This window comes from Cupressus sempervirens, chromosome 6 (genome assembly GCF_028749045.1).
Source record: "Cupressus sempervirens isolate cs-2001-9-10 chromosome 6, ASM2874904v1, whole genome shotgun sequence".
NCBI classification, from domain to species: Eukaryota; Viridiplantae; Streptophyta; class Pinopsida; order Cupressales; family Cupressaceae; genus Cupressus; species Cupressus sempervirens.
The window spans coordinates 453,056,068-453,075,898 of NC_143123.1; the positions used below are offsets into that span (position 1 = coordinate 453,056,068).

General features: G+C 33.4%; 1 protein-coding gene across 1 annotated transcript in view; it reads right to left on the minus strand.

The window, feature by feature from the left end:
• Positions 1-19,831, minus strand: part of LOC149553031 (haloacid dehalogenase-like hydrolase family protein) — a 381,367-nt gene that overhangs the window by 316,269 nt on the left and 45,267 nt on the right. The window contains exons 9-10 of the mRNA XM_089788543.1: positions 13,150-13,237; positions 12,881-12,959 (exon numbers count right to left, since the gene is read on the minus strand). Of these exons, the coding sequence (XP_089644669.1) occupies positions 12,881-12,959; positions 13,150-13,237 (167 nt within the window). The remainder of the gene's footprint in view (positions 1-12,880; positions 12,960-13,149; positions 13,238-19,831) is intronic.

The following is a 19,831-nucleotide window of genomic DNA, read 5'->3' on the forward strand; positions in this document are numbered from 1 at the left end:
TGACTTCTTTCCAGGAGGACCAAAACTTCCACAATCCCAACCCAACTTTGGATTGACCCTTTTAAGACCCTTGATTTTCAACCACTTGTTGGTGTTTGCCAGAATAGACTAAAATTGATCAAGGATAGAAGTACCTTCCTTTTGATGCCATTGAATAAGGAAAGAGCATCATTTATCAAAACCAACCTGATGATATTCTGGATCAAGAATATTACCAACATCTTCAATTTGGAAATTAGATGGGATCTCGGCATAGTAAGATCAATGATCTGCTACAAAGTCAACCTACAGTAGTCCATTTTCATTATATCCAACTCCATTTGCATGTCAATTCAAATATCTTCAATACGATGGACATGAGTAAATGCTCTCTTGATTTTTGAATTCATCTTTGTAATCAAAATCATATCTGGCTTTGAATTTCTTCAATTTAATCAACTGAAGTTCTACTTCTATGGCTTTTGCTTTGTGTATAGAATTGATCATATAATAACCGATCACCAAGGGTTTGGCAGAAGAAATACCAAAACTTGGTCTATGCAAAGTATGTTGATCAAATTGAACTTCCATGAGTTGTCTGGCCAATTCCATTAGAATGATCCTATCAGTAGCATACCTAGGTAAGGTATATGGTTCTCTTTTGAAATACCCAACTCTCAAATAGGTAAAAGTTAGAAACTGAATAAAGATGCAACCATATTGATTAACCTTATCCCAAGCTTCATCTGACACTCTTTTGACAGACAACTACTAATCAAACAAAAAGCAGAAATGTCCAAAAAATACATCTTGAACTCTCCTATAGTAATACTTACTATTTGTCAAAGTAATCTAATCATAGTATTCCAAAACTAGAACTTGAAGATGATCTCCTTTGGTTGAAAGTCCTGAAAAAAATCCCATAGCAGCAGCAATATAGACAAGATAAGAATTCATGTAGAATGGTGTCGATGTTCCTACATTGGGCAGTTGCTCACAAAGTGCAGTATTGATGAGTTCTCTCCAAAAGATAAGTTCCTTATTATCAATGATTTGGAAAATGAACTTATACATCCATGGTTCAAAATCACTGGAATCCTTGAGACTGCATATTCTACTGAGAAGGATAATTAGGTCTTTGTATTCTGACTTAAAACTAGATCTATGAAATTTTTTGGCCATCTTGAGAAATTATTTCTCTTGGAATCCAATCAATATAAATTAACATATTTCTGATAATTTCCCTTATTTGCATTCCATATCTCCAAAGATGTTTCTTTGGTCAAATCCACACACTCTACACTATACAGCACTTTGAAAATTTGTTCAATAACCTCAAGATCAAGGCTAATAATAACAATACCATCAGCATCCTTGATTGTTTTTTACTTCGGACTAAAACACTTTGCACATCCTAAAATGAATTTTGGTTCCAGGGAAGCAATAGGAAAAGAAGATACCAAATGAATATTACTCCTTTTGATGTGTTTCATTTCATGATTAGCAAAAGCTTCTATCCTTCGCAAGAAATCAATCATATACGCATGCCCGATCTTTGTATCTGACACTGTCAAGAATAGATGTGACCCGAAATGGAGTTGCACGAGTCAACTCTTTACCATATTGATATATCATTTTGCCTTTCAATTTTGTAGATGAGGGCATTCCTTGTGCTTGTGTTGAAGATTAATATGCCAAGTATGAAAGGAATGAAGTTCCAACTTTGATAAATTGTCAAACAAACTTGGACCTCTTCAACCTTGCAATGATGAATTTGAAATGAGCATCCAATGAGGTGTTTTTGGATAAAAATGCCCAAAACGTGCCCTAAAATCTCTCAAAACTCCAACATTTTTAATAAATGCAAGCTTATAGGACGTTTTTGGATAAAAACGTGTTTCAAATCTGCCCAAAGTGAATCATTCTTGGTAAATGAAGGGCAAAAATGTGATCCCGAGAACAATAACATGGATTAAAAACCCCAAATCGACTCCTTCATGGACCAAAACGTGATCAGCAACACCATGAAATTAGACGTTTTTGGTCAAAAACATGACTGCAAATCACCATAAAATGAACGATTTTGGCAATGAAATCAAACATCTATGGCATGGAAATGCCAAGAAATGCAAAAACGCCCCTCCTCTTGGGATTTTCAAGTCATGCTTGTTAAATCCTGATAACTTGATCATATTAATGTTATGATATTCCAGATTAGACAAATCTAATATGCATGTAAGTTACATATGGCCTTATGATGAATACATCTCCCTATACTGATCGGCAATTTGCTAGGCATATTTATATGCCTTGTAATTAACTATTGTAGTTGATTATTAATTAACTATTAGTTAAAAGAAAAGGCCGCTGATTTGTAGAGGAATAGGATTGTTTCATGGAGGGCCGACCTAGAAGGGGTTGTCTTATGAAAAGATAAGACCCTTGGTTAATGTATAAAGTAGGAGCAAGATTGTGGATAGAGGACACACAGTATTATCAAAAGTCTACTCTTCTAGCAATCTAATCCTTGACGACTTAGTGCAGAGATAAAATATAATTTCCAAAATTTATTGCAGACTTCCTGACTATAACATTCAACCCAGATTTGAAGTAGATCGATTTGCAGCAAGAGTAAAGTCATTATATCAATATTGGTTGATCAAAATTTACAGAAATCTTACATGGTATCAGAGCTCTGGTAGTCAAATCTAGGCTCTGCAAATTGACAATTAGACTTAAAATATCTAGCAACATCCTTCTACCTTCAATAGCTAGCGCAATCAAACCCAAAGACAGGTTTAATGGAAAAGAACACTCTATTGCTTGGAAATTCAGAATTATGATGATTCTTGAAGACAATGATATAATACAATTTATTGCTAAGGAATCCAAGTAACCTAATGCTGATCCTCATAAAACTATTTGGATTAAAGGAAACAGAAAAGTCATGCAAATCATATTAGATGGAGTTAAAAATGAAATAGTACCTATGCTAATGAAACATTAGACAGAATTTAATATGATGAGTGCATTATAAAATGCATATGAGGTTGACAATGCAACTAGAACCGTTGCACTAAAAAGGAAACTAAATCATATAAAGATAAGAAAAGGAGAATCTATGAATTCATACTTCCTAAGGGTGGCTAGTCTAAGACATGAACTTGCAAGTGTAGGGACCATAACTGAAGACAGAGCTATCATTTATGGCTATAGATAGGTTACCGAATTCGTGGAAAATATTCTCACAAGGAGTAAATACTACAGACAGACTTCCAGACTTCAATAGACTTAAAGAAAATTGCCTTCAAGAAGAATCTAGGCCACTTAAAAAAGAAGGAAACTTAAAAACTGAAGATGAAGAACTAAATGTCCTCAACACAAATTCTTATAAAGGTAAGAAGAAGTACTTCAAGAAGAAGGGTAATCAAAGAAATAACAAACCTAAGAGAGATTTATCCAAAATAAAATGCTTCAAATGTGAAAAATTTGGACACTAAATCTAATTTCCCTGAGAATACAAAGCAGCAAGTGAATTGTACAAACGTTACTAGGAAAGGGGAAAACTATTATCCTGAGAAACATGTATTGTATTCAATGCTATGAAATGAAGTATCAAGCAAAGCATGGGTTATTGATAGTGGATCATCTCGACACATTACAAGATACAAAGAAGTACTAGACTCAATATCGAAAGAAGCTACTAACGAAGTTACTGTAGGTGATAATTCCACTCATTTTGTCAAAGGAATTGGGAACTACACCTTGAAACTAAAGTTGGGTATTTCTCTTCATCTCAAAACAGTACTCTATGTACCAGGAATCAAGAGGAATCTAATTTCCGTTACAGCACTTGAAGATAATGGACATAAGAGTCCATTCATGGATGGTAAAGTAATGACCTGGTCGAGGAACTCTTCATTTAAGAAACCAAAGTTGATTGGTCAAAGAAAGGGATACTTATATGAATTAAATATAGAACCTATTCAAGCCTTAATTCATGAAGTTGTTGATATAAACGAAATGTGGCATAGAAAGTTAGGAAGTCTAAACTTCAAAGCCTTATCGACTATGGAAAAGATGGTTACTGGTTTACCTAAGTTGAATAAAGATCATTCAAACATATGCAAAAGATGTGCTCTAGGTATGAACACCAAAAGTCCATTTCAAGATAGCACTAGAAAAACTAACAATGTTTTAGAATTAGTCTACTCAGATTTATGTGGACTTATGTATGTTCCTTTTCTTGGAGGATTCTAGTACTATATACTTTTTATAGATGATTTCTCTAGGAAAACATGGATTTAATTCTTAAAATGTAAAGAATCAGAAGAAATCGCTGAAAACCTGTCAGGACTCAAAATTAAAACTCTTAGGACTAATAACGAAGGGGAATATACTTCAGATTTGTTTAAAGATTTTTGTAAAGAAGTAGGAATTAAGAGGGAGTATATTGTTCCTTATAACCCACACCAAAATGGGGTAGCAGAAAGGAAGAATAGAACAATTATAGAAGCAACAAGAGCTATGATATTTGATCAAAATTTAGAATATTATCTTTGGGCAGAAGCCTCATGTACTGTTGTCCATATTCAAAACAAAAGTCCTCACTCCCACCTTAGAGATAAAACTCTTGAAGAAGTCTTTTCTAAGGTTAAACCAAATATAAGTCATCTTAGGATATTTGGGTGCCCAGTATACATATATGTTCCAAAAGAAAAGAGAACTAAGTTAGAACCCTGCAAGAGGAAAGGTATTTTTGTCGGATATGGCGAAACATCTAAACCATATAGAGTTTACATACCTGGTAAGAAAAACACTGAACTTAGTAGGGATGTAATATTTGAAGAAGATTTAGTATTCAAATGAGCCCTAAGTTCTGAAGATCCTACACATATACCTAGTTCTGAAGAAAATCATTAATTTGAGTTTCAGAGGGAAAACATTGAAGAAATTGAAGGTGAAATTCAAAATCTTAATCTTGAGTAAGCTCAAAATCCTAAGAAAAGACCAACTTGGGCTATTAAGACTATAGAGGAAGCACAAGACTTTGTTGCACCATCTGGAACCTTCAGAAAAAGCAAAAGACCCAAAACATTTTCTAGCTATGCAGCAAACATGAGTGATTTATCTAAATCAGAACCAACCAATGTTTCAGATGTTATTAAAAATACAGCTTGGAAGGATGCTATAACGAAAGAATACCAATCCATTATTAAGAATGATGTTTGGAAAATTGTTCCAAGGCTTGAAGGAAACTCTATTGTTTCTTCTAAATTAATATTTAAAATCAAGCATGTTTCTGACTGTAGCATTGAAAAATATAAAGCCAGATTCATAGCCAGAGGATTCTCTCAAAAGGAGGGAATTGATTATGGAGAAACCTTTGCTCCAATTGCCAGATACACCTTTGTAAGAGCAGTCCTAGCTATTGCAGCATCGAAGGGATGGAAAGTACATCAAATGGATGTGAAAACAGCATTTCTGAATGGAAAGATTACATAAGAGGTATATTTGGAACAACCTGAAAGATTTGAAACTCATAATCCTAAAATCTTTGTTTGCAAAATCAAGAAAGCTCTCGATGGGCTTAAACAGGCTCCCAGGGCATGGTATGAAAGAATCGATACATATCTCACCAGTTTAGGATTCTCTAAGAATGAAACTGATCCAAATCTCTATTATGAAAGGGATAAAGATGACATGATAATTTTGATACTATATGTTAATGATTTATTAATAACAGGTGATGATCATCTTATAGATCATTGCAAGAAAGATCTAATCAAAGAATTTGATATGAAAGATTTAGGACTCTTTCATTACTTCTTAGGACTGGAAGTGTGGCAGAACTCTAACACCATCATACTTAATCAAGGAAAGTACACATTAGACATCTTGAAGAGATTTGGAATGTGGAACTGCAGACCTATGTCTTCTCCAATGGAGACTAATCTACACAAACTTAAGGAAGCAACAGCAGAATCACCCTCCATAGATTCTACCCTTTACAAACAGATAATTGGGTCTCTTATGTACTTGGTAAATATAAGACCTGATATTCGCTATGTTGTTAATGCATTAAGTCAATTTATGTGTGAGCCAAAGAAGATTCACCTAGTTGCAGTTAAACACATTATGAGATACTTACAAGGCACTCTTAACCTTCAGCTCAAGTATGAGAAAGATGACTTGGACTTACATGGTTTCACAGACTCAAATTGGGCTAGAAGTGTTACTAATAGGAAAAGCCCTTTAAGATGTTGGTTCAATTTAGGCTCATCAATGATATCATGTATATGGAGAAAGCAAGCATCAGTAGTATAGAGTTCCACAGAAGCTAAATACATTGCAGCTGCAATGGCTTCTCGGGAAGCAGTTTGACTTAGAAAGTTACTTGTGGGATTATTGGTCAACCTATGAATCCCACTATTATTCATTGTGACAATCAAAGTTCCATCAAGCTTTTTGTGAATCCAGTTTTTCATGACAGGTCCAAGCATATTGAAATTCCTTATCATTATGTACGAGATATGGTAGATAGGAAAACTGTCAAGTTAGAATACATTTGCACTGCAGATCAGACAACAGATATTCTTACCAAACCTCTCTCGAGTGAAGATAGATCACTTCAGAAAAAGACTTGGTATGGTTGAATTATAATACATTTGTATTCCTTAAATATTAATGAAATAATTTTTGAACTTATTATTGTCAGGCTATTGACTATTATGGGCTTCACCATTTGTGTTTATTATCTAAAAGAGGTGACGATCTCTGTGATAATACATAGACATTATATGAGATGACGATCTCTGAGATAATGTTCTATCACAATAGGAAACTACTAGTAGATTTGGATGAATCAAAGATCATATTATGTTATAGACATTTCTATACCTATAAGTCACAATTTGGATAAAGGAAGAATATAATCATTCTCCGGATTTTATCCTGTGTACTGGCAGATCTTAATTCAAGATCATATTGTGATATAGGCTTGTCAGTGCCTGTGAGTCACAATTTGGAAAAAGGAAGAATTTTATCATTCTCCAAATTTTATCCTGTGTATTCCATTACATGTAATACTATTATCACAAGTGTTAGTGATAATCCATATTACAGGTTTAGTAATATAACAAAATATCATGTGTACCATGATACTACATGCATGGAAGAATCAAAGAGATATAGAGTACAATTCTATGCTTAAACAATGTTGCTAGATATGTTTATCTCATTTATATTATCAAGTTAAGAGGGAGTGTTAAATCCTGATAAGTTGATCATATTAATGCTCTGATATTCCAGATTAGACAGATCTAATATGCATGTAAGTTCACTTACATATGGCCTTATGATGAATATATCTCCCTATACTGATCGGTGATTTGCTAGGCATATTTATATACCTTGTAATTAACTATTGTAGTTGATTATTAATTAACTATTAGTTAAATGAAAAGGCCGTCAATTTGTAGTGGAATAGGATTGTTTCATGGAGGGTCGACCTAGAAGGGGTTGTCTTATGAAAAGACAAGACCCTTGGTTAATGTATAAAGTAGGAGCAAGATTGTGGATAGAGGACACACAATATTATCAAAAGTCTGCTCTTCTAGCAATCTGATCCTTGACAACTTAGTGCAAAGATAAAATATAATTTCCAAAATTTATTGCAGACTTCCTAAACTATAACATTCAGCCCAGATTTGAAATAGATCAATTTGCAGCAAGAGTAAAGTCATTATATCAGTATTGGTTGATCAAAATTTGCAGAAATCTTACAATACCATGATCATATCTAAGCATTTGGGTGTAAATTGGGTTCTTGGAGGGCATATGCATGGAGTTTTCACTTCAATCATCAAAAATGGGGTTTTTGAAGACAAATGCATGCTCTTCGAGACAAATCGCACCTTTTGGGTGCCATTAAATGTTTTAAAAAACTCAAAAATGGCTTTCTTATAAAAAAACGCACCTTTTCGATGCAAACGCATGTTTTAAAAACTTCAAAAAAATGAATCTAAAGGCAAAAACACACCTTTTGGGTGCTATTGTATGTTAGCAATAGAAGCCACAAGCCAAAACGCACCTTGTAGGTGCATATGCATGTTTTAAAAAACTTCAAAAAATAACCTTTAGGCAAAAACGCACCTTTTAGGTGTTATTGCATGTTTTGAAAACACATGTAATATGCATGTCTCACCTTTTGGGATCATTACATATTTTAAAACACATGTTATGACATGTTTTATGTGTTTTCAAGTGGCATTTTCATTCAAAATCACCTTTTGGGTGCAATTGCATAGTTTTTATGAAAATGTGCTTGTAAACATGTTTGCACAACTTAAGTGATGAATTAAGCACATGTCAATTTAATTTTTGAACAAGTATTACTCTAATGAGTCATAAATAATATTTATACTATATAGTTAATATAATATGTGCAAATATCGTCTTAAAAGTAATATTTACTAAGATGTTTTGATTTAAAACTCAAAAATTAAATTAAACTATATAGTTAATATAATCACTTAAGTGAAAAATTAAAAAGCAACTCAACTTAAAAATATAACATAAAGTACACTATAGTTACTTTAAGTGAAAAATTGAAATCATAAAGTGATAAAGTAACTTTAAAACATAACATAAAATGAATTTTTGTTATATTTTTCAAAAAGTGAATGTCAACTTAAAAAACATAATATTTTTAATCCGTGCAGTTGCACCTAAAACGTCCACTTTTTAGGCACTAAAAATATCATATCTTTTGATTGCCAACTCCGATTAAGCCCTGAGATAGATCAAATCGAAGGGAACATCGAAAGCAATAATTTTAGTAAAACCAAAGGACCAAAAGTCAACAAACACACACTTAAAAATAAGGAAAATGATGTTGAAAGCTTCAAAAGTCAAGTATAGGCTCAACAAAAAGAAAAACTAAAAAGACTTGACAAAAGTCTTCAGTAAAAGGATTCATTATATCAATTAGAATTGATTGGTTGATCAACACTAACCAATTAAATAATGAACTAAACTCAAAGAAATGAGAAACTAAGTTGAAAAAGTTTAGTACTATTACCCACATTTTGTGGTGACAAAATGAAGAACAACACCTCTCATAATGAGGTAGATCAAACAAACCAACCACTCCCACAACAAAGGAGAAAATCCAAAGACACAAACGATTTCATGTACTTCTCCAAATATGTTCTCAAAACTTTATCCGTAGCTCAATACCATCAACAAGGAGAACAAAAGTCCATAAAACCAAGCATCTTCTTCTCAACAAATCCTTAAAGCTTCTATATTCAAGATTAATTCACATGAGAAGACAAGATGCAAAATAAAGAATGGCTCAAATAACCAAGCAAACAATACTTCTCAGATCATTCACTTCCCAAGTAGACCAGGAGAGGGAAACATGATTGTCACAAGCACACAACACCAAGAAATCAAAGCTTACCATAAATAAAAATCTTCTCTACAAGTCCATAATGGATTCACATCCATAACCAGGTGCTCCATAGTCTTTCTACCAATATTCTCATTAAGAATGGTAACCATCTCAACCCATTATTCCAAAAAAATATGAGATCTCATAGCCTCACTCAAGTCTCTATAGTCTCCATGAAAATTCACCAATCAATCAATGGCAACTTCAAATGCAAATCTGCAAAACCATCAAGCTCCAAGAAAATGATCAATACTTTAAAAAGAGAACCAACAAGACCATTGTCAAACTTCCAACAATAAGATCAAGAAGATATCATGACATTGGGATTTAACATCTCCTCAAAGGACAATCCTATGCTCCAAAAACCATATCACAAGCTAGAACATCATCAAATACTCAAGAGTTCTCCATGGAAAACCAAGACGTCACATCTCAAAACCACAAGAAGAAAACCATCTATCATCAAATGATAGATCCAAAACATTGTCAAAGCTCCCGCCAAACTATGTAACCAAGCTCTCCCAACATTATGATAAACATCTCCTCAATGAGGATCTTAGGTCCAATATGGTGATAGACATATACTCCAAACTCACATCAATAGCTTTACATCATAATCATGTCTCATCAATACCCACTCCAAATTCACAAATGAATTCACTTATACAAGTATCAAACACATATTAGGTTGGCTCAATATGAAACGTAATACCAAAATAAATTGCATTAATTAATGTGATCCCATAAGTGTCAACTAGAACATATAGAATACCTTACAATAATAATTAATACGCTATCATCAAAAAGATAATCACAAAATCCCAAACAATATGTTTCCTGACCAAGTCGACTAGGATATAAATTTTCTTTCTCTGTCCAACAAGAAAGCTGACTTCCAGACCAATAATCCTCAAGCAAATCTGCATAAACATAAGAATGTATGCCTCAATGAGTATCCTAAATTGCATACCGAAAACTTGCTCCATTGAAGCTTCCCGATCAAAATACCAGACCACTATTATAGATAGTTCTTTAATAAATACTAGCAATTACAAGTTTTCATCAAATCCTCTGCACCTTCATCGAAACAATCTCACAACCATTTGTGATGGAAAACATAGCATGTAGACTCACTAGACATCATTCCATAATATCCACAAGCACGGGTGCTTTAAATTGTGTGTAGACTGAACCTATCTGTGCACAAAACAATAACAGGTACACTGTCTGATAAATAGATATTTTGACATCAATGACAAAACATTAATGTCAAACATAACGAAAAACAACTCCACTGTCCAATTGTCCAATAATCTCCCCAATTATCAGCAACGATCCAGCAATCTTCCCCTTTGGCATTGATGGCAACATGTGATGTGAAAAGCCTTCAATGCACAAAGTAATAACTCTCTCTCCCAATCTCTTCTCTGTACAAGACTCTCTCTCATGATTTTCTCTGAGCACCATTGTTTTTCACATGATTCTTGCCCCCCCCCCCAACCATGTATATACATTAAGTGTGAAATCATCATCTTTTCAACCATAATCCACAATACATCGTTCCTTTTAGATAACTAAATATTCTTTTGACAGCAACCACATGTGATTCCTTTGGATCAATTTGATATCAAGCAACAATTCCAACTGCATTGGATATGTTAGGTCTTGTATGAATTAGATATCCCAAATCTCCAATCATAGATTTGTATCTAGTTTGATTAGTGCTCTTAGATTCATAATCTTTTGTTAATTTACAACCCATAACCGTTGGTGTTCCAACTGGGTTTGAGTCTTCCACTCCAAATTTCTTCAATACTTCTTGCACACACTTGATTTGTGATATGAAAATTCTGGTCTAAATTTGAGTAATTTGCAAACCAAGAAAGAACTGCATTTCACCTATCATGGACATCTCAAATTCCTTTTGCATCTCATTAGAAAAATATGAACTCATTTCATCATTTCCACCAAAAATGATATCATCCACAAAGATTTTAACAATCAAAATATTTTTAGACTTAACTTTGAAGTATAAGCTATTGCCTGAATTACCTTTATTGAGTCCAAGCTTCAATACATGTTTATCCAATCTTGCATACTAGGCTCTAGGGGCTTTCTTTAATCCATATAAAGCTTTCTTCAATCGATAAACCATGGCTTCTGATCATCAATAGTAAATCCATTTGGTTGCTCAACGTAGACTTCTTCTTTAAGATCTCCATTTAGAAATGTCGACAACTAGGGCTCGTTCCTCATGGAAACTACAAGTTGTACCTAAGTTATGAGATCTCTAAAGAAATTTATGAGCATGACGGTATGAAGGCTTTGGATTTGATCATCGAGGTGTCTCAATGGGATCCTAATGACTTTGAGCATGGTCATGTTTATTTCAGAGTGGTGCACCGTAGGCTTGGTGGTGGTCTACTCATCTCAATTGAATTCAATTATGCTCATGTGATCCTAAAAAAACATGAAGTTTCCAGCAGTTATAGTTTTTTGTGCCCGTACATGGTATGGGATCTTGGAGTTTGTGAATTGCTTGAGGACAAGCAATCTTTGGGCGGCAAGGATTTGTAATGTCCCCAATTTTTAATAAAGTATTTTAATTGGATTAATTATTTAAATGGTCCTAAAAAAATTGAATATTATCAAAAGGACTTATTTAGTTAATTGATGAAGGGACCAAATATTATTTAATTATCCTAAGTGTTTGCCATGTCGGCTTTCTTTCGTAAACCCTCGAGAGTTTTCTCCGAAGGGGTATTTATATGCGGCATGTAGGAAGTTGTTAGAATGTGATTTGGATTATTTCTTTGTATTTGTGAATTCCTGTTGGAGTTCTGGATTATACTATTGTACTCATGAGAGCACATTACCAAGCTAACATTCCCAATCATATAAAAGGATTGCTAAACCCCAAACACCTAATCTGCTACCTCACAATATTATTATATTAACTACATCTTAGATCACCAAAGCCAATAAAAAGGAAGACAATATATGGAAAAGACAACTGATCCTGGTTAAACCAATTATCTTCAATAATATTAGAATTGTGTACACATATATTTTGGTTCTCAGAATTTGAAAAATGAAGTAGACATTCTAATAGCTACCATGGTTGCATTTTCTGGTTCATAGCTAATTCTCGTTATACTTTCCTCTGCACAACAATCTTACGTTTCTTACAGATAATTAATCTATTTACAAAATATCTCTTGTGTACTGTAATTTAAAAACTTTGTATTTTTTCTGTGCCATTGTAATTGAGCAGGACTCTAGAATTGTGAAGATAACAAATCATTATATCTCAAACCAATGACTCCTATTCAGAGACTTGAACAATTTAGTTTTCCTTTAAGATGAATGAACCAGAAAACATGAATGAAAATATTTCAGAATTGCAGAAAGATTTTAAAAAGAGTTGACAGAAGATTGACTTACCATCACGCTGTGCAAGAAGTGATTGTCCCCTTCCGGCCAACAAATTGAATATTGCCCTGGGGGATGTATAGGACATTGCCTGTAACAAAGTTTCAAATTACAAGTTCATTGCTTATAATAAATCATGCTGATTCCTCATCTTTTTAATGTTACCAAAGATGAAGCCATTTTTTCTAAATAGTTTTTACTTCATTTCTACATCTAACTATTTATGATCCTAAAAAAGGTTGTCCCCTTATAAAATTAAGGCACGTGTCTTCAAAAATTACCTTCCAATGCGTGACTGCAACCAATGAACAAGTGACAGCAACTCCCAAACTTCCTAGTCTTAAAAGATCACGTCGAGAAGCCTGCACCCTGTATGGCATTATATGTGCAATTTTTCAACAGTTTCTTTTTCTCCTGTAACTTATAAGCTTATACTAATATTGCATATCATCTTTCTGAAAGGTTGTCAACTATTCTACTTGTACTCTAAAATATATAACCAGTGCATCATGCTCAAAACTCATTTGCTAAAATTTTCCACCAGTTTTTCCATTTCCATTTTTTAACTATTCTTTATTCTTACAATTGAGATGGCAGGTGACATTAATAATTCATGATTGTTTCTCTATATATTTATTTTTAGCATAAGTAAGATGTGATTTGTCTGTCCTATAACTGCATTCTATAGATCTGGACCATATTAGCATCCAAAAGTCAGATTCCCTCTGCATCTATTCTTAGCATTTTACTATAATTCATATTTCAAACAAAAGAAAGACAGAAAAAAAAAATTAAAATTAGTATTTTACAAAGAAAAATATATCTTGCACAAAAAAAGTAACTCCAAAATATTGATCAGCGATAGCTATCTTAAAGGTGCAGCTTATCTTTGTTTTCGACTGTTCATTAGAAAAAATGAAAAACTTTCTAACGTCTCTTTATGTTCGTATCAGAAAGAAGAGCTGCAAGGTGAAAGAACTCAGACCTTTCACTGGTTTAAGAAACTTGGCTAAGAAAACATAATTATGAAATGCGTTGTTATTCTCCACCATCTCTTTGTGCCAGTTGATACAATTGCAATACTTGCGACTTGTAAGAAAACTATGTAAATTCATCTTAATGAATTGGTTGATATATTCTCAGTGAACTCCGTGGTAAAGGTTTCTCATGTTCCTGACGTATGCAGAACAAGATGGCAGATACAGAGGAAATGTAACAAATAAATGCATAATCTATTAAAACACACACAAAAACTATCTAAAGATACATAAAGGAATCTATCACATTAACACATTCTGTAGTTGTACTTTTTCTGTATGTATATTCAGCCCATTCCTTGTTTCATCATGCCCAAACAATCTATCAGGAATAAAAAGTTGTCGAATCATCACTGGAAGAGAAATGCACAGAAATGCAGAGAGTTAGAATTAAAAACAAATGACAAAGGCACTCCACATACAAATTTGCCAATAAATTACTAACTAATAAAAAATCTAGTTAGACCTCTTTAATTAAAGTATCCCTGTTGGAAATACAAGATAGATATGATGCTGAGAGGGGGAGGGGGGTGAATTAGTATCCTCTAAAACTTTTCCTTTTACTCAATTACTCGATTAACATTAAACATATAACAGTTTGATTGCAATTGAAAGTAAATCAACTTCAACACATACACTAAGGAAAACATAACACATAACACAATTAATTTTAGTATCACAAAAACCCTTGGTCAAAGGGAAAATTGTGGTGGGGATGGTACCCACAAATCCATCACTACTACAATAAGAGGTTGCCTTGTTAGGGCTACAATATTTGTCACTTCTAGCGACTTACTTGATTAGGAGTATACAATGAGATCTGTAAGGATCTACCTTTTACAAGGATTTAACAACACTCATCAAGTGTGTACTCGATTAAGAGATTCACATACAAGATTGTTAAGTCCACATTTTCCAAGGATTTAAGAAATTATTACAGTGGTTAAACAATAGCAGCAATAACCTATAGTAGCAACTTACTTTGCTTTATTAGATCCTCTTTTGCTCTGTAGTTATCACCTTCCTATGATAGATATGCTTACAACTCTATCTCTATCCTCTCTGACCTCTGATTATGACCATGATTCCTTCCTTACTGCAATACTTCTTGCAACAATACTTCACCAAAATTCCAACCGTTAACAACTCCAAACTGTTGCCAACTACCCTTTTAATAGTATTATTTTGGCATTTCGTAGCTTGACCTAATTAGGGTTTTAGAACCTTCTTGATTTGATCTACGATCGTGATTATCAGTTCTAGAATAATCTTTCCATCAATCTGTTTTCAACTTTATTTTCATTGGTTTTTGCTGCCTTGGAATCATAATCAATCAATACACATTCTTCAATGAAATCCTTGCAAATCTTTACCTCGATTCATGTAAGCCATTTTCCCTTGCTCAGTAGAGTCAATTCGCATTTGAATCTGTGCCAATTCAAATTCTGATGTCGTTCTTGTGACACTTGGTAAATATGTTGTTCTTTCTCTCTAACATTCGGTAAACATTCACTCGGCATCCTCTGTATAACTCGGTAAACTTTGCACTCAGGGTACACTGTATTCTTCTCTGCTCTATGTGCATAGGATTACTCGGTGTGGTTTGTAACATGACTTACACTCCATAGATAAAGTATCACTTAGGTTCCACTAGAGCTCGGGTACAACTGTAAGAGTCTTCCATTTCCTCCTTCATATATTTGACACTAATAGGCAATATGATTCAACAATTCTCCCCCTTTGACATTAGTGTCAAAAACAATATATACACAAATAACTTTGTCCTTCGTACAAGACTCTCCCCCTTTACATATGATTCCATTTGGCATGGCGTGTGTTTTTCAAAATCATAGAATATCTCCTTATAGCTCCAAAATACATACAAACAAACATATATACAAAGACAAATATATATTATTCCCCCTTTGTTTTACACTCATGTCAAAAGAATTCTCAACATAGAAAAACATATTATATGCAATTCAAAAGTGCAACTATTTAAATTAAAAACATATTATAAAGTGATTTTAAGTTATAATTCAAAAAGTGCAACATAACATCTAAATATAAGGTCTAATATTTAAAATATGCAATTGGGGTTCTAAAACCTGATCACACATGCACTTAAACCTTAATAACTTTGATTAACAACTCTGATTAAGTCCCAAGATAGCTTGAAACAAGGACGTGACCAAAGCAAGAGATTGAAGGAAACAAAAAGACGAAAGCAATCCAAACAAACATGCCAAAACGTAAAAAATGACTTTGAAGGCCTCAAAAATCATGTATATGCTACTAGACTTAAAACAAAAATAACTTGACGAGAACCTTCAATAAGAAGACTTGCAGTATGTATTGGGAAGGATTAATTGACCAATTTTGTCAATCATATAGTGAGTTGACTTATAGAAATTTGAAACTTAATTGGCAAAGTTTCATAGTGTTGCCTCCATTTTGTGATGACAAAATGAAGGGCAACAATATATTTGTAAGTTATTTTCAGTATTAGTAGCATCTATTAGATACTCTTAGCTTTTGTTATATATAGCTAGAGCGATTAATTTGTGAAGAAGGTGAAGAAGGCTTATTGAGTGGTTGTTTAGAGGACTCGATCATGAGCAATAAATCTTTGTATTTGTCTAGGAACTTAATAAAGGATCTATATTTTTGTGGGCTGGGTTTTTCGCCCTCAAGTGGAGCATTTTCCCAGGATAAGTTTTGGTGTCTTCTGTTTTGTTTATTGCATTCATAAATTCCAGCTCAAAAATCAACAAGGCTTATCCAAGTGCCCTGCCAAATATAGAAATTTCGCAAAACTGACTTACTATAATTGGTAAGTCCCTGAATAACAACTATAGCGAAGGATGCCAAATATCAGGTGCTCTACTAAAGATAGAAATGCTGACTTTTCTTGAAGTAGACACTTACTATAAATAGTAAGTGTGCCAAACTGAATCAAATAAAAAGCAATTCTAAACTCTCTTGACCTCTAGAGTGGGAATTGGGCTTTAGTTTTGCCAACTGAGACCCCTAGACATCTGACTTAGCCTACGAGGGCCACTGATAGGCTAATTCAAACCAACCATGGTGAAGAAAAGGGGAACTTATATATTTCTACATCCCTAACCATCTAAACTCTTCCATGGGTGACAAGGAAGATAGATGAAGGTGAACAAATATCGTCGACATAGTGTAAGTTTAGGGCATCTTTGTCTGTCAATTTTGGAAAATCACTTCCTAAAACTTCTTCAATAATATTTTGTTGCGGAAGTTCATTAATTTCAACCTTATGATTCACCTCCTTAGTCATGTCAGTTCCATCTTCCATGAGCCAATTGAACCAGGAGAGGCAAATTGGCTACAAGGGGTACAATATCAATAAATGCAAGCTTTAAACCAAATTATGGCTAAGGCTGGTCGCAAGTTTGTTCTATGGAAACAAGCCACAACCCAAGTAAGCACAAGGCAAATTTAAATATTCAAATAATTTCCTTGCAATCTATTCTTACATGCAACCAAGAAAACATATAATACCATAAAACCAAAACAACCAAACCATAAAAAATCGCAGAGGAATATAAGAGCTACAAAAGACCCAAGAGCAACGAAGTACACCAGTTTGAGCTCCTTGTAGTGAAAGAAAAGCCCCAAGAAGCAACAATGGCTCGAGACCATTCAACTTCCATAAAGCTCTCACCCTCTTTATATCGATAAAACAAGTTTAAAAAAATGAGAAGTTGTTAAGAAAACATAGAAATTTAAAAACATATATAGAAACATATAAAAATGGCCCAAGCATATGTTATGAAATATTTATGTAGACATATAAGTTTATAAATATATATAAACATGCATATGAGAGAGTGGGAGTCCAAACAAACATTTAAAGAAGCGATTATAGATGCACAGAAACTTCACACATACATGTGTGTGTATAGGTATATATAGATGCATACATACATACATACATACATACATATATATATACACATACATATATATAACAATGTACATATGTATATGTGACAAAGTATGTATACATTATCATTATTCATGAGCATACCTATTTATAAATATTAAATATTAAATGAAAAAATTATGCATCAAAGTATATATGATTATAAAAGTATATCAAGATATATAACTATATAAAAACATATATATATATATATATATATATATGCACTATGTATGCTCCCAACCATGCATTAAAATAAGGAAACATAGAAAAATAGAAACTTACATATGTATGTATGTATACATACATACATATGTACATACATATATGTACATATACATACGTACATACATATATATATATAGAGAGAGAGAGAGAGAGAAAGAATGCAAAAATAATAATTTATAATTCCAAAAAGGAAACAAAACCAAACCTAACCTATGCATCTACCTATTTAAGCATATTTGGTAACATGCATGCATAAACAAAAGTGTCTAAGAGTCTAAAAACAAATAACAAGTAAATAAGAACAAAGTAACTAAAAGAAAAAGGAGAGAGCAAACAAAAATGAAAACAATTACACAAACATAACAGATAAAATAAGATTAGATACCAACCACATCATCAGCAATGCAAGCACAAGGAAAACAATGAATGAATCAGCACATGTTCCTAATGATCAAGTGAGAAGCTGGAAAAACAACTAAGAAAGAAAGATCAAAAAAGAGAGAAAGAGATAACAAGGGACCAAGGTGACCAAGGTGACCTACGACAACGGAAGAGGAACTTGATGGAGGAGGTTGAGAAGGTTCATAGGGGAGAAAACGGCTGGGGCAACAAGAAAGGGCAAGAAGAAGGGAAAAGAATATGGTGAGAGGGAGAAGAAAGGAAGAACCAAGGGGAGAAGGGAAGGATCTGCTATGACAGCACAACAAAATGTAGGAAGGAGAAGTCAAGAAGGGGAGAGGAAGGAGATAGTAAAGCTCGTCGACAAGGCCCACCAAGAAAAACTTATATGCTGCTAATTTATGTGGCCCCTTTGAGTTTTCTCTTGAGGTAGTTATTTCCTTTGACCAAGACTTGAGTGTTTTCCATGTAAATTTGGTGTTTAGTGGTAGAGGATAGTTCAACTAGGACCATTTGAAGACCCATTCATGTTTAATGTTAGCACTAATAGTGCTGAACGAACACCCCATCTCACCCATAAAGGGTTTGCCGTATTAACAAAAAACTTTGTAGACATCAAAGTTGAGAACGATGTCTTCAAATCCTTTGACAGAGGGTACACAAGTTCTCAAATTCAAAATGGACTTGCCGAAGCAATGGAGGCCCCATTTAAGAAGAATCCTTGAAATTTTATATGAAATGTTTTCAACATTGGGGAGAGAGACAAGTAGGAGGCTCAAAAGTTGGACAACCTTGGGTTCAAAGACAAAGCAAATCTTGGCTTGGTTGAAAGCTCTTGAAATGTGTTTTCTCTTGTACTAATTCGATTTGAAGACTGTAAACTTCCATACATGTTATTTAAATTCTTATAAACATCTTTGTTGTTTTCTCTTGTCTTCTAAAAGGAACTAACAAACACTTAAAGATGGATCAAACGCAGAAATATAACTATGGCTTTAGATTTGTAGTAATTACTTCTATCAACTTGATTTTGGCCCAATCTTGGATAAATAAGTGCAAGCATATTTAGAGGCATTCAGGAAAGACAACTCAAAAAGTTTATATTAAGGAAACTAATTTTAGATAAATCCAACAAACCTAAGAAACTCTACTTCTACCTTAGAACAATAAGAAGAAAATATAACAGATATTTTGACTGCCAAATATTGAAAATGGTTCAATGGATTGCTACATGATTGCTAATAAATAAACAAGAGTGGAAAAAATTCACAATAAATAAGTTGTACCATTTATAATTCCATAGAGATTATCATGGAAAAAACATGGCCATGGCCACTATAT